This window comes from Manis pentadactyla, chromosome 11, assembly GCF_030020395.1.
Source record: "Manis pentadactyla isolate mManPen7 chromosome 11, mManPen7.hap1, whole genome shotgun sequence".
NCBI lineage: Eukaryota > Metazoa > Chordata > Mammalia > Pholidota > Manidae > Manis > Manis pentadactyla.
Window position 1 is genome coordinate 103252379 of NC_080029.1, and position 16624 is coordinate 103269002.

The 16624-nt window shown below is 35.1% G+C and overlaps 1 protein-coding gene across 1 annotated transcript in view; it reads left to right on the top strand.

The window, feature by feature from the left end:
- The window catches only part of UNC13C (unc-13 homolog C), a 591739-nt gene that overhangs the window by 508998 nt on the left and 66117 nt on the right, over window positions 1–16624 (top strand). Inside the window, exons 25-27 of the mRNA XM_057488818.1 lie at window positions 6742–6891; window positions 11384–11507; window positions 13784–13840. Coding sequence (XP_057344801.1) covers window positions 6742–6891; window positions 11384–11507; window positions 13784–13840 — 331 coding nt within the window. The remainder of the gene's footprint in view (window positions 1–6741; window positions 6892–11383; window positions 11508–13783; window positions 13841–16624) is intronic.

Sequence of the window (16624 nt, forward strand, 5' to 3'; positions counted from 1 at the left end):
GAAAAATGCAATTGGTATTTGAATAGGGATTACAGTGAAACTGGATAGTGTGGACATTTTAACAGTATTAATTCTTCCAATACATGACCATAGTATATCTTTCCATTTATTTGTGTTATGTTCAATTTCTTTCATCAGTGTCTTAGTTTTTAGAGTGAAGGTCTTTCACGTCTGTGGTTAAATTTATTGCTTAATGTTTCATTCTTTTTCATGCACTTATAAATGTTCATATCTTCTTAATTTATCTTTCTGATGTATCTTAGTATATAGAAAAACAATAGATTTCTGTATATTGATTTTGCATCCTGAGACTTTACTGAAGTCATTTATCAGTTCTAACTTTCTAGTGCAGTCTTTAGGGTTTTCTTTATATTTTCATGTCATGTGCAGTGACAGTTTTACTTCTTCCTTACCAATTTAGCCCCTTTTCTTTTTCTTGTCTGATTGTTGTGACTGGAACTACCAGTATTATACTGAATAAAAGTGGAGAGAGTGGGCATTCTTGTCTTGTTCCTGATCTTAGAGGAAAAGCTTTCAGCTTTTTACCATTATGATGTTAGTTGTGGGTTAGTCAAATATGGCCTTTATTATACTGTAGTGTGTTCCCTTAATACCCATTTTATTGAGAGTTTTTAACATGCATGGATGTTGAATTTTGTCATATACATTTTCTGCATCTATTCAGATGATCACATAGTTTCATCCTTCCTTTTGTTAATCTGGTATATTATATTGTTTCTTTGTGGGTAATGAACCATCCTCACATCCCTGGAATAAATCCCATTTGGTCCTGTGAATGATCCTTTTATGTATTTTTAAAATCAGTTTGCTAAAATTTGGAAAAATTCCTTCCTCTTCTTTTTCTCTTTCTGGAATAGTTTGAAAAAACAGGTATTGACTCTTCTTTAAGTGTTTGGTGGAATTCACCTGTGATGACATCTGGATCTAGAACATTGTTCATTGGGATTTCTTAAATTACTGATCCACTTTCATTAGTAATAATCAGTCTGCATAGATTTTCTGTTCCTTCCTTGTTTAGTCTTGGAAGATTGTATGTTTCTAGAAATACATCTGTTTCTTCAAGGTTTTCCAAGTTGTTGGCATATAATTGTCCATAGTAATCTCTTATAATCCTTTTTATTTCTGTGGTGTTGGTTGTAACTTCTCATGTTGAATCCTTTTTTCTTGAGGGCTCTAAATACTCATCAGTTTTATCTTCCAAAGAACTAGCTCTCAGTTTCCTTGATCTTTTCTATTTTTTTTTAAGGCCCTATTTCATTTATTTCCTTCCATCTACTAACTTTGGGTTTTGTTTGTTCTTCTTGTCTTGTTCCTTTAGGTGTACAGTTAGATTATTTGTGATTTTTTTACATTTCTTAAGGTATGCCTGTATTACTGTAAATGTCCCTCTTAGAACTGCTTTTGCTGCATTCCAAAGATTGTGTTTTTGTTTTCATTTGTCTCCCTGTGTTTTTTTATTTCCTCTTGGGCCTATTAGTTGTTTGATAACATGTCCTTTAGCTTCCAAGTATTTGTTTTGAAAGCTTTTTCCTGTAATTGATTTCTAGTTTCATATCACTGTGGTTGGAAAACATGCTTGACATTATTTCAGTTTTCTTAAATTTGTGGACACTTATTTTATGTCCTAACATGTGATTTGTCTTGGAAAACACTGCATGTGCACTTGGGAAGAATGTGTGTTCTCTTGTTTTTGCATGTAATTCTAAGTCCATTTGGTCTAATGTGGCATAAGAAATCACTGTTTCCATATTCATTTTCTGTCTGGATGATGTATCCATTGATGTAAGTGGGATTAAAGTACCCTACCTTCATTGTATTACTGTCAGTTTCTTTCTTTCTGTCTGTTAATATTTGCTTCATATATTTAGGTGTTCTTATGTTGGATACATAGATGTCTATAAGTATTATATTCTCCTGTTGGATAGATCCCTTTATCATTATGTAAAGCCCTTCTTTATGTCTTATTAAAGTCTTTGATTTAAAGTCTATTTTGCCTGATATAAGTATTGCCACCCCAGATTTTTTTCACTTATGTTTGCCTGGATTAAGTTTTCCCATCCCTCAGTTTCAGTTTGTGTTTGTCTTTAAGTCTGAAATTTATCTCTTGTAGGCAGAATATAGAAGGGTTTTGTTTTTTTAATCCATTCAGTCACTCTATATCTCTTGATTGGAGACTTTAGACCACTTATATTTAGAATTATGAAAGTTACGTACTTACTGTTTTCTGTTTGATTTATCTGTTCCTTTATTCTTGTACATTTCCATTATAATTGATGACTTTTTTAATGTTCTATGTTTTTATTTACCATGAGGTTCCTATATGGCATCCTAAGTATAGAGCAGTTTATAAAGGGAAATTTTACTTCCCCTCCAACACATGTATATAACACACCCTTTTTATTTTATGATACCCTTAACTAATTTTTTAGATATAATTGATCTTACTCTGTTGGTCTTTTAACCTTCATACTACCTTTTAGGTATTGATCTACTACCTTTACTATATGTTTGCTCTTACTAGTAAAAATTTTTCCTTTCATTATTTTCATACTTCTAGTTATAGCCTTTTTTTCTTTTCCTCTTAAACATTTTTTCTAGGGCTAGTTTACTGGTGGAGAACTCCTTTAACTTTTGTATTCTGAGAAACTCTTTATCTCTTTTCTTTTAAGTACTTTGAATATATCATGCCACTCCCTCTGGCCCTAGGTTAGGGAAGTTTTCAGCCCCTTTCTCCTCCTAAGACCCCTATAATGCAAATATTAGTGTTCTTGACCTGTCCTAGAGGTCTCTTAACCTATCTACATGTTTTTTTAATCTAAGTTATTGTATTCTTCAATCAAACTGGCTCTTTTTTAAATTTTTCTCTCTCTGTTGAATTTTTCACTGCATTCATCCATTCTTACCCCAGATTCAGTTAGCAGTATAACCATTACTTTGAACTCTTTGTCAGGTAGATTACTTTACTCCTTTTCATTTAGTACTTTTCTGAAATTTTATTTTATTTCATTTGGAGCATATTCCTCTGTCTCCTCACTTTGTGTGACGTTTGTTTCTATTAATTAGGCAAAACAGCTGCCTCTCCCAATCTTGAAGCTGTTGCTTTACATAGGAACATCCCCTGTTTGTGCCTGGGGGCTTGGGATCGCTGGGGGTGCCCCAGTTGGGCTTGGATAGATGGGGGCAGGAGGTTGCGGGGAAGGCTACCTTGGAGGTATGTCTGCAACTGTAATGAGCTAGGGGCCTGGGACTTGCTGAGGCAACAGGCTGGCTAGTGTTTCTGGACCTGTTCCTGTCTATGCTATCAAGGTGGACAGGGGACAGAGCAATGGCACTTGCTAGTACCTCTAATTCCAGCATGAGTTCCAGCAACTCCCCCATTGTTTTATGGACTCTCTGGTCTTAATAAATTGGCTTCCTTCACTCATACTCTAGTTGTCCTTTAAATCGAATGTTTTTTTCTGTGCCCTAGGAGTAAATCTGTGTATGGGTCCCTCTGTGCTATCCCCTCCCTACTGTTGATCCTAATGCCAAGGGTGGGGTTCCCATCACTGCTGTGTCTCCATGTGGTCCCTGTATCCTTTTTTGTGCAGAAGGTATTCATTCAACCCTCAGGTCTTCGGGAGGAATTTCTAATGTGTAGGTATAGATTCAGTGTCTGTGGGGAAGAGGTGAGTTCAGCTTCTTTTAGACCATGTTAGACCAATCTCCTCTACATGTCTTTTAATGATACTTTTGGTACCAGTGGCTGACTGGATTAAATTAACGAAGAATTCAGGAACACTTCATAGAAATTTTTCTGCGAGTGTTTATCCTCTAGGATGCTCACAAAGTCTGTCATTATTGAGTAGTACCGCTTTTAGTCAAGTTGATTAATAAAGACTCTTTCAACCTAAAAATCAATAGGAAAACATCAGGTACATTTTCAAAAAACTGATAGAGACAAAAGACTTTTTGGTGAAATGTAGGAGTGGTTTACCAGGCCTGGATTAATGCTAAGGTAGATGTTATTATCTTACACAGTGATAACCCTTCTTCCCTATGCCTGATCCCTCACACACAGCGACTTCAGATGGGAGTTTACCATATGCATCTATTGTAGAAACCTGTTCTCACAATTGTGGAATGTGAGTATTACACTTCCTGCTCAGTCTATTCTCCACCCCAAAACACTGTTACAAGAATCAGTGTAAAGGAAAGTAACTGTTTCAAAGGTGATTATTACTATAGTCAGCAGGGTCACTGATGACCTAGTGGTAAATCAACTATATTTACCAAAATATAGTTGATTAAAATTTTGAATATTATTTACCATCTCTATCCTCACTAAATACAACACCTTCCTCCACAGCCTGACAAAAGACCAATGGCAGATCCAGCCAGTTAAACCCCAAAGACCACACTTTTGGATTCCTTTGATCCCGAGCCTGAATGAGGACATTCCACTGAATTAGATAAATATGCAGAAAGCCAGGAAATGAGCCACATCCATAGGTACAAGCTGAGATCCTAGGAACAAGGAACCAAATTCAAATGCCAAGTCCAGGGGGACAAGAATGGCGGGGTCAACAGTAAAGAAAGTAAGAGCCAGAGATGGAAACAGGCCAAACAGGATGATACAAGTAGAAGCAGGCTGTGACTATATGCTCAAAATTATGGACCAATATATTTATAAATCTGCTGTAAAAGGGCCTGTAGTAAGAAAACACCCAAGTTATGTTAATTTAAAATCTATCAAATATTTCCCATATTCAGATGCAAAACCAAACACTAGAAAAATGAAATATTTAACACAGGCTAACTAAATATTTCCATAATATAAAGCTTTCATCTGTGCCACAAGAACAAGATATTTCATCTGTTTTGTTCATTGATTTACCTTTGGTGCCTAGTAACTGAAACTGGCATATAATATTTAACTATTTGTAAAGTGCATGCATGCACTGATAAGTAAATATTTATAGTCTTTTTACTTAATAATGGAAGCATTATGTGGTACAAATCCTAAACTTCAGTATAAAATTTGAGGAAGCCATTCATTTAGATACTTCTCACACAGTATGGACTCTACTCTTTGTGTGTGCAGGAAGAAAGGGAATGGGAATGACTTGATTGGAATACTAAAATGAACTCTTTCCTTCTGATAATCACCATCCAGTGATTAAACCATTTCCCCAGCTTTCATTTATCCCCATTCTTCTAAATGGTTTTTTTCTTGCCTACCTGCATGTGTTATAATTACTCCTGTTGGAAATGTGAAAGTAATGGGCAATATAGAGGAATAATGGTGATGCTGAATCTCTGCTGCTATTTAATGTTTAAATATTTTAATTTCTTACTATTTGCTGCTGCTTCAGTAAGAATCACCAAGACTGGTGTAAAGGATATAATAATGAAAAAATAATAATGCTAAGGATTAGTCTTCACAGACTTATTTAATCTTTAGAATGGTGAGGCAATAGGAGGGTGTGTAGGGAGGTGGGTCCATTGATACATTCAACCATTATTTATTGAACAGCTTCTCTGTGTAAGGCATGATGTGTTCCATGGTGTAGGTATGTAGCACTGAAAAAAAATCTGTGCCCTCATGGAGCTTACATTCTGACTGTCACAACAGGCAATAAACAAATACATGAAAACTCTGTGGTGGGGAATGACAGAAATGTCTTACCAGGTTGAGTGTTCAAGAGGATTTCTTTAACGATGTGACATTTGACCTATGCCTGAAATAAATGAGGGACCAAAAGACCCGTGAGAAATTCCATGGGGAGGAAACATAATAGCGGCCATGACTTGACAGTGTTCTTGGAGAATTCTGAAAATACCAGGAAGGCTATTGTGGCTGGGTTGCAACGAAGCAGATGGAAAAATGGCAAGAAATGACATCAGGGAGGTTTTCAGGACCAGATTATGTTGGGTTTTTCTTAAGTCCATGAAGTATATTCTATGTGGATCTGGAAACCATTGAAGATGTTTAGGAAAGGGAAGGGCTATGCTCTGGCTTCTGTTCTAACAAAGGCTTAACAGAGAAGCCACTTGGGAAATTATTGCACAAATTCAGATGAAAGAAATTAATGGTTTTTCTACAGTATCTTTGTGGAAGTAATAATAGATCCTAAGACTTGGATAAAGATTTGCTGATGAGTTAGATATCGGATACGAGAGAAACTCAGACTTCTAAATAGAAAGGTTACATAGACTCTTTAATATTATGGTCTGGAGTTCAGATTAGAAATCAGGTGTGCAGATGTGTATTTGGGAAACAATATATTTATGGTATGAAAGCCCTAAGACTAGATATAGATATGATTGCCAAAGAAGTAATTTTTTATTTAGAAATGGTGTGGTGCCAGGATAGAGGAAAGCCAAGAGGGCATGGAGCCCCAGATGCCAAGAGTCTTTCAAGAGCGGTCATTTTGCCAAACAATGCTCACAGGAACATTTCAGCTATTATTATGAGAGATGGGGGCTGAATGATCCCCTACTCAAGTTAATTGAACCTGAAGAGTATTGCTTTTACCTTCTTTACATATGTAGGTTCCAAGTAAATTTTCCTTGACACAAAACTTTTTGCAGCTGAATAATAAATTTGAAACCTAATGAACAAGAGAATTCACACCATTTGAAACTAATTAAGCCCCTCAGGGTTGAATTAAACAGACACAGGCAGAGGAAGGCATAAATGCTTACTCTTACTCTGAACTTTATATACCTTATCTTTAGTTTCCAGCTAATCATTGAAGAGTGTGTAAAACAGATGAGTTTTGAATTAAATCAAATGAGAACAAATGGAAATACTTCATCTAATAAGAACAGTGCAGGAATGGATGCAGAGATTGTACTAAGACCTCTCATGGACTTTTTGGACAAAATGTAAGTTTTCTACCCAGTTTTCTTCTTATTCATTGCCTTAAATTTGACTCGTGGGTTTCAGGGGGGAAAAAATGTTTTCCTCTATGTAAGACAGTTTTAAAAAGGTTTTGACAGCAGTTTATTAAATCATTAAAAACAAAACAAAACATTTTTAGTTCATCAGTAGATAGGGGATAAAAAGGAGTGAGTTTGTATAGGAAAGGGAAAAATGGAGAGGAAATAAATATTAGTTAACTAAGAAGGTTGCCATTCTAAATGGGGAGAGCTTTAGAATTTCATGCTCCTCGGATAACTTTGTTTTGCATCCTGATGGACGCTGAAAAGACTGAATTGAATGTGGAATATCTTATTTCATGTCAGAAACCTGCTGTAGGTGAGAATAGCACAAATATCACCAGAATTAGTTCAGCTCCTAGGCAAGCACATTGCTGCCTGACTCAATCTTCATTCATTATTTTTGAATAAGGGCACTCAAAAATAAGAAACCTTGTTTTTTAATAAGGTTTGGGAAAACCTTATTCTAGTCACTAGATAGTGAAGAAAGGGAATTAAGGTCCCTGACTCCATGGAGATCACAGTCTAGTAATGGTGGGAATGACCAACTAAGGCAGTGTTCTTAGCCAAAAAGGTTAATCTTCTAATGCTTCTGCTCAGTTCCTACTATTAGAATTTCTAATTTCGTAAGTTTGAAGTAGGGTCAGTGCACCTATAGTTTAAAACGTGTTGACAGTTGGAACCATTGATGTAAAGCATCCAGAGATATTTCTTACACTGATACTTAAAACCAGAATTGAAGGTAGAAAAATAAACAAATAATTTTGAATACCTACCAATGGACCTCTATTATACCTGGTAGTTTACTACATTTGTTATCTCATTTAATATCATTATAGAAAATTAATTAATAACAAAGGGCCCAAGATAAATAAGGACACAATACCTTTCTTTAAAGAAAGGACAAGAAAGAAAGAATTAGTAGCTAGGAACCCTTCTGTATATTTATGACTTTAATTCCATTTCTGTTCACTTATAATCTTATGGCATAAGTAAGATTAATGTTCTTAAGTCTTCTTGTTTGTTCTGTGTGAGGAAATATCTAGGAGATTGCTTAGCAGGAGGTAGGCAGGCAAATGGGTGTGGAAAAGGGAGAGGAAGGAAAGGAAAAAGTCTTCTTCATTTTAGTTTCTTAATGTAGACTTTTACTCTTATCACCTAATTTTCTACATAACCCCTTGAAATTTTTACCTTGTTTATATGGTTCTTTTCTATGGCCAATACAGAACTGAATCTCATAAATGCACCACCATTTGGTTGTAAATGTGACAGTGAAATGGAGAGCAAGACAAAGCAATCCAATTCTCTTAAAACTCCTGCTGGGATGCCTTCTGTTTTTTGAAACTCCAACCAGCACTTTGGCAATATATCATTTATCATTAGAAGACTATTTACTTTTGTATATACTGTAACCAAAAGTTGTGGAACATACAGAAAGTCCTAAGTATCCTGATACTGTCAAATACTACATGAGGGACTTTGACTCCATTTCACCATCTATGAAATGGGGCTAATTCATAAAGGTGGGGGATATCTTATTTTTAGTATATATATATAGATTCTTACTTTACTCAGTCGTAATTTTCTTCTTAGAATTACAGTTTATTATATCATAAAATTTATTCTAATTCTTAATAGAAAGGGATAGTTTATAAAGATAGAAATACATATATGAGCTTTAAAAATTTGGGAGAGATTTAAAATTTTTGGAAAAAGATATATGAGAAATTCTCAAGGATAATATTAGAATGAACAACCATAAAGCCACTCACTAGGGGAGATTTTTGAGATATTCTGTGCTCAAGGAGCTAAAAGGTTAGGAAGAAAAATTAAGAGATGTATACAAATAAACACCATAAGGTATTAAGTAAAAATCTCCTGATCAGACAAATAGTAGAAATTTCCTTTGGGTTGGGTCTTTAAAGGTGGAAAGGGTTTGGATGCATGGAAATGAAGGGTGGGCATTCCAGAGGGAGAGAATATACATGGTATATGAAATTGTCTTCTTAATTGGCTTTGTGGTCAGCCAATCTAGATAGCTCAGGTTCTGACATATATATTTTTTGGCTTGCATTACCGAGTTGGTTAACTCTGACTAAAGTAAGGAAGCAGTTGCTAGATTCCCCATTTTTCTCTGTTATTTAGAATGAACAGTACAGAGCTAAAGGTCTTAAAGGTGGCTTTGAGAAAAATTCCCTTACAAATTGTGTTATATTATAAATGTATAGGCTTTCTGGGCAGCCTCTCTAAATATAACATCTTATTTCTTTGTTTCATTTTCTCCACCAAGACCTTACCACTATATAAAATGAGCTGTAAACTCTACTTCTAGTTGGCAGAAATCCCATGCAGAGTTGCACTTATGTCAACAATTTGTATTCTGTTCATTCAAGTCCAGTCTTAGTAAGGTTAGTCAGCATGCCAAGTACATGAGCTGACTGTAAAAGCAAGGTCAATTCTTAAACTCAGACCTTTTGAAAATGGAAATTACACATCTGCTCCAAATTTGGCAGATTAGTTATTTCTCAGATCTTCCTAGGAATTCCTCTGAGGATTTGTTGTGCCCTGACACATCTGCTAATTTTTTTCTATGTCCGTATAATGAATATCCACCAGCAAGCTAGAAATGGTATCCTTGGACAATGGTTTCCAAATAAATGGGGCTACAGAGTCCCACAGATATGTTTCAGGGGTTCCCAACTCTCTTTTTCATCTAGAGGTCACTTTCATGTGTTTTTAGATATTAGGTGTCTACATACAGTAGTGTTAGGAGAAGTACTTCTATGTGAAAATGTATTTCAGAAGTCTTTCCCTTTGCCTCTCATATGTCACATATCTTTAAATATTAATTATTAGAGTAACAATTTTATGTATTTGAATATTTTAAATAGTCAATTCTGTCTCCATCAAAACCAGAACCCAGGTTATAATTTGAGTCCAAAAGTGTAGAAAGTTACTTAGGCAACTGTAACTCCAGGGGGAAAATCCCGGGGCAAAATACCTTTGAAACTGAAATCAGTCAAAGGAAGAAATAAAGTGGGAGAAACCCATTTATTTCTTACAAGCAGTCCACTTCTGCTCTCCTGTGTGTCTCGTGACCAAGCTGCAGAAGAGGGGCCTCCACCCAACCTCTCCAGTCCAGATAAACCCTCACTCTCCCTTGTAATCACCTATTGGTATGGACATGGATCACTTCTCTCCAGCCCTTTGGAGACACCTATTGATATGTGGAGATGCAATAAGGCCAGGCAAGAGATTATGGAAATATTGCAGTTTTACCCTCAACAACCCTGAGATAGTGATTCACCTTTGGCTGTCTGTGAAGAAGGTATAACTCTTACTAAGGGAGGCACAAAGAATTCAGTCCTATTTATGCACCTGTGCCTTCTGATACAAATGCATTTGTCAAGGACAGCATGGAACATTGGACAACATACTGGATTTAGAAGAGAACCTCACTTTGGATCTCATCTTTCTAGGTTTACTTCCTTATATTAGGTCCCTAACCTTTCTGAGCATGTTTTTTGATTTCTAAAATGGATAAAGTAATAAATAAGAAATATCTGCAGAAGAGATTTCTAAACTAAAGTGTTGTAAATGCTAGATAATATGTACCATCATTGTCTCATCAGGAGAGGAATTTGTAAGCAACACCTTAAACCTATTAAAGTTGGTAGATTAAGAATGAAAAAAGTATACTCAGAGAAGCAGAGAATAAAATAAATTTGTGGTTGCTAAAGATGGGAAAAATGGGTACAAGTCTGTATTTATAAGTAAGTCCTGGGGGATGTAATGTATAGCATGGTAACTATAGTTAACAAATTATATGTTTGAACATTGCTAAGACAATAGATCTTAAAAGTTCTTGTCACAAGAAAAAATAAAACTCTGTGAGGTGATAGATGTTAAGTAAACTTATTGTGGTGATCATTCAAAGTATATACACATATCAAATCATTATGTTGTATACTTTAAACTTATACGATGTTATCTGTCAATTGCATTTATTCTCAAAACTGGAGAATAAATGGGTTAGTAAATTTTGGCTTCTGAGTGAAATTATATGCATCCTTGCCTATCATATGTTGGTTCGATGCCAGGTAGTGATAAAATGTGTTTCCCTGGTATTTGTCCTGCTTTAAGAACATGGGGCATGTAGTAATTGCAAGTCAGTGATGTGGGTGAAAATCATGTACTTTGGGAGCCTTGATATCAATTAAGGAAACAATTTAAGGAAAGAAATGCTCTGAATTAATTTTCTACCAAATAGTGAATTATCTAATGTATAGTCTGATGCAACAGATTTTTGATACTATGTATTTTTTTCAGTAAATTAAATATAGCATTTGAAAATTATAAAGGCTATTCAGGTATTTGATCAATAAAAAATTTTATAATTTGATATGAGATTTGTAAGTGCTTATATGTTTTATTTTAGATTAAGTCTCTCAGCAAAAATCTGTGAGAAAACAGTACTGAAGAGAGTTTTGAAAGAGCTGTGGAAGCTAGTTCTTAACAAAATAGAAAAACAAATTGTTCTCCCTCCTCTAACTGATCAAACAGTAAGTATTTAAACTAAAGCTTGATTATACTTTCAATAACTTAATTGTTTTTTGTTTAGGAAAATGGTTTTGATCCAGTTGAACTACTAACTAAATCCACTTTGGGAAAAGAAGTGTTTGGTATACAATGTCTTTAAAATGATCATTCAAATGACATTTTCCTGTACAAATCAATTTTAAATAGTGACAATAGCTGTCAAACTTCATACATACTCAATATTCAAAACTTCATCTCTTGAAAAAAATGCATCAGAGTTCAATTTACAGGGCAGTCTGGTACACACATATAATTTTTTAATTTTATTATGAATCCCCAAGGAAATAGATTTAGGATACAATATCCCCACTGTTTCTTTCTGAAATTTTATAGTTTAAGGAGAAAAATCCAATACTACTCTATGGAATATTTTTTCTTTCATCATTTTAATTTACTTTCATCTATTATCTTTCCAATTAAAGGTTAAGAGAAGAAACTCCTGTTAGTGATTTGAAGAACATGATTGTCCAACACAGTGAAATAAAAAAGAACCAGAAAGATCAATGGCAGCAAAATTAGACAATGGTCAAGTGGATACACAGTGTCAGGCATCTCAGTATCCTGAGCTAAGAGAGGAGAGAAATAACCCTAATTTATGGAGTAACTTTTTTTCCACAAATGAGGAAGACAAATTGATGCAAATAATGGGTAAAGTTATAAACCAAATGGAGATATGTATTGACACTTTTTATACATACATACATATATATATATATATATATATATATATATATATATATATATATATATATATGGATAGCCAAACCACATATGAAAAAACACACACACACAGACTCCTTATTCTGCTACAATACATAATGCACTTCTCAAACACAATTCAGCTAGCATGCGATTGGTCAATAAAGAAATAATGTCAGTATAATCTAGAAGTTGAGTTGGTTTATGTAAATTTCCTAGGTGAGAGGCTCTGGAATATAATAGAAGATCTGTAAACTTCAGGAAAGCAAAGAACACTCATACTGGCAACTACACAGGCAGGAGCCTTTTAATCCCTACTTTAAAAAGAAAAAAAAGGTGGGGAGGACCTTCTTGTACACAGTCCTTCTATCCAGAAAGATGCACCTTGTATGGCTTTCACACAGGCAGGCTACCCTCCACTTTGATGGGCATTGTCTAAGCCTACAATTGCAGTTTTGTTGTTTGGGGCTTTTTTTTTTTTTTTGCATTGTTAATATCCCTTGCATTAGCCATCAGCCTCACTGAGCTCCCTGCAAACTATCTCCCAAAGTAGCACTTACTGTTCTTTATGTTATTTGGTAACAAAATTGCATGAGCTTTGACTGGGCTGTCCACTGCTATTTCCCCCATGAGCCTATTTCCAGTGCACAGTTTTATAGAATATGGGGGTTTTCAAGAGTATATACATAATGTTTTAGCAGAAATGCTATATATATGACATTTCATTTTTGATATAAGGTCCTCCCTAGGAAAGCTTACCATTATCTCACTTAACGTCTAGCATTGAGATTTAGTATGAAGCCACAACACTCATTCATTCAATACATGTTATTTGAGCTTCTATGTACTAGATACCATGCTGGGTGAGGGGATAAAAAATGAGCAAAAATAGACAGCATTACTCCAGAAAATACTGATTTTTCATTACTGTGAAAATATTCTAGTCTGTTAATGAACTTAGCCAAAGTTAGTACTTTTCCTGTCACATTACCAACAGACATGCCTTTAGTTTTTCATCCTAGTAGCACTTTGTTTTGTTGATTCTGGTGTTTTTCAAACTCCTCCCAGGAACTTGGGGTTCTCCAAAAAGCCTGTGGTTGAGAGAGGCATTAGAAGGCAGGTCTCTGATACATTGGACAGCATTTCAGGAGGAGCAGCTCCACCTTCTCCAGCTCTGTATCTTGAAATTTTGCATAAATTTATTTTGGGGGAGGGAGTAGAGTGAGGCAGTTACCTCTACTAAAAATAAATTAAGATTTATTTTAATTTAATTTATTATGCTGCATATTAAACTGGATACATTAACAGTAACACAGACTTAACATTTTCACAAGTGGGTCTCCCATGAGAACAGTTATATTGTCAGCAGTACTAGATATCTTGTACCCAACATGTAAAATAAACCAATTAAGGGCATATAGCATAAAGGTCACCAAAATAATAAGGGAAACAAAGGAAATTCTCTGTTGACCTCATTTCCACTGTGACTATTACTGAAGACCTTAAGACTGAGTCTTCTCTCTCCTTTTCTATTCTCCAGGGACCCCAGATGATTTTCATTGCAGCTAAAGATCTTGGACAATTATCCAAACTGAAGGTAATATGAGAAAAGAAATTACTCATTGTCTGTGAATATTAATGAGCTAACTACAGCTCTGCAAGAAACCATCCTTCTACCAGGAATGGTATCTAGCATGGCAAGACTAAGATATGTATCTGTGATCTCACAATTTGCTTCAAGGATGAATCAGGTCAAAATTTAGGGACTGACTTTTACAGTTCCTTTCTTCCATATTTATACTATTTTCCAATTGGTAGGGCAACTGGGAATTTTGGACTGTTAAACAATATGTTTTCTTTCATATACTAAACTGGCATTGTATGAATAAAAGCAAAATGGAATACTTTATAGAAATCTGATGAAATCTTGAGAATCTTAAAGGCAAGAAACCTAATATGGGAAAGTAGAACTTATCCAAGCAGACATTGAACTTGTCAACATATTCAACCCCATTATAGAGGAAGATTTGCTGACTAAATAACCCTCCCTTTATTACTGCTTGAGATTTATAAATGACTTAGTAGTTATGCAGGGAACCTCAGGTTCTATCCTTCAGGGATAGGATCTGGACTGGTTACAAAATTACTTGGTTCTATAACTGGTTCATTTCACTTAGTGCAATTGTCCTCCCGGTTCACCCATGCTGTCACATCTGGCCGGACTTCCTTCTTTTTAAAGGCTAAATAATATTCCATCGTGCACAAATACCACATATAGGCCAACATTGTGATTATAGTTAAAATACTTGTTTTTGTTCCATTTCTACCTATTAGAATATAGTGTAGCATGACGTTGGGTTCCAGACACAGACCACTTTTGTTCAAATTCTGCTCCCAACTGTGTGACACTGGCCAAAGTATTTAACTTTTTAATATTCAGATTTGACATTTGTAAAATGTGGAAAATTTTAACACTTGGTTCATAGGATTATTGTGAGGAGAAATGAGACAACACATATAGTACCTTTGCAGGATAACTGCAAAGAGTATCCCTCCTCCCACTCACAGAGGGGCTATCTTATCTACTCTCTCATCTGACAACTCAGGATTGCTTTGTACACTCACCCTTGGGGAAGGATGCGCCATCTGACTGCATAATTACTTACTGAGATAAAACAGGTGTCCTATACTTCCAGTATTTTATCACTTACATTATCTCCCTCCAAAAAAAATAGTTTAAGGCCAATAACCCATTTAGAAGATAGAACCATCACTTAAAATTGTTTCTCACAGTTATTCAGTAATGTTGATAGTTCGCAGGGAAGACTGCCAAACTATTGTCTTGGATCTTGGATCTCTATTCCTTTCTGTTTCCCTCTTATTTCCCTCTCTGGGATTTCTAGGCCCCACTATGAAAAATGAATTTATACATTGTTGACATTTCTCATATAAAACTATCAAGGTGAAACAGCATAGTGTCTCATTACAAAAGAAATGGCCCTAGCTATGCCTCCAGCATCCTTGTGGTATTAGGAAACACACTCTTCCTGAGATTCAATGTCCTGAGTTGAATGTAATATCAGCTAGAACTGTTTACAGTTTCAAGTGATGGAAAGCCATACTAACACAAGTAAGGAAGGAATTTACTGCTCCATGAAATTTTACAGTCCTGGAATAACTCTGATTTCATCACTGCTTAATTAGGAACTCAAACACTGCCATAGAACTCAGTTACTATCTCTCAGCTCTCTCCTTGTTTGATGTATTGCTGTAACAAACCTTCTTGCCTGTTTGTGAGATGGTCGTCTCTCCTCTATATATATCTAACATCCTTTAAACTTGAAATCTTATAGACAAGAACACCCACCCTGATGCAAAGATTTCCAGCAAAGCCCACTGGCACATCATTGGCTCTGATGAAGTGTTATCACCATTCCCAAGCCAACCACTGGGGCCAGGGAGTGACATGTTACTTGGCTCACCTCACAAACCCACCCCTGAGCAGGCAGTGCAGTCCACTCTGTCCAATTTTATGAACTCTGAATGGGATAGAAACTGGATCCCCAGAGGGAAGATGTATGCAAGGTAGACAACATCAGAGTCTGCAGAAAACATAACATGTCAGGTTCAGTGAATTCTCTTTTGGATTGTAATAAAATAAAAGCAAATATCCTAAAGGGTTACTTCATCAACACTGAAACAATCTAAAGGACTAAAAGTAGAATCTTGTTATCCATGAGTGATGAAAAAAACTTACATATGAATCATAGCTTTCTACTGTCACCAACTCTTGGTTTTAAAATTTTTAGTCTTTTTAGTTGTTGTTATTAGTTCAACTGCAGACCAATAAGACCTGTAAAATCTTATGAAAAAAATTAAAACTCTAGATGGAATAAAGAGCTTCAAATTTTACAAAGTTTATTTTCCCTTATTTTACTAGAAAGTCACTTATAAAGACCCATGGTTTAAAAAAAAATTGTATTTTTCATACATTAGTGTGAAAGCAGATTTGATCCACTGGAAAAGTGCTATTTTAAATCATTGTACTGATGGATACATTCAGAAATCCTATGTGGAAATATTAACAAATAACTACCTGACTTAAATAGGAACAAGGAAAACAGAACAATGAAGGGAATTAATTGTTTTAAGATTCAATCATTAAACAAATTTATTCAGCAGTTTGACATATTCTATATGTCCAACTTATTTGTATTTAATGGAATCAGATTTATTTGGCATAAAATTTTTTTTTTAAATGAGTGCATCGTCATGGACAGGTGATACAATAGCCAGACCAATTAATAAAAGTACATCTGAGACTGAGTTTACTGCAAAGAAGCAGTAATTCATTGCCAGTCTCTTGAAAAGACTCCCTTAT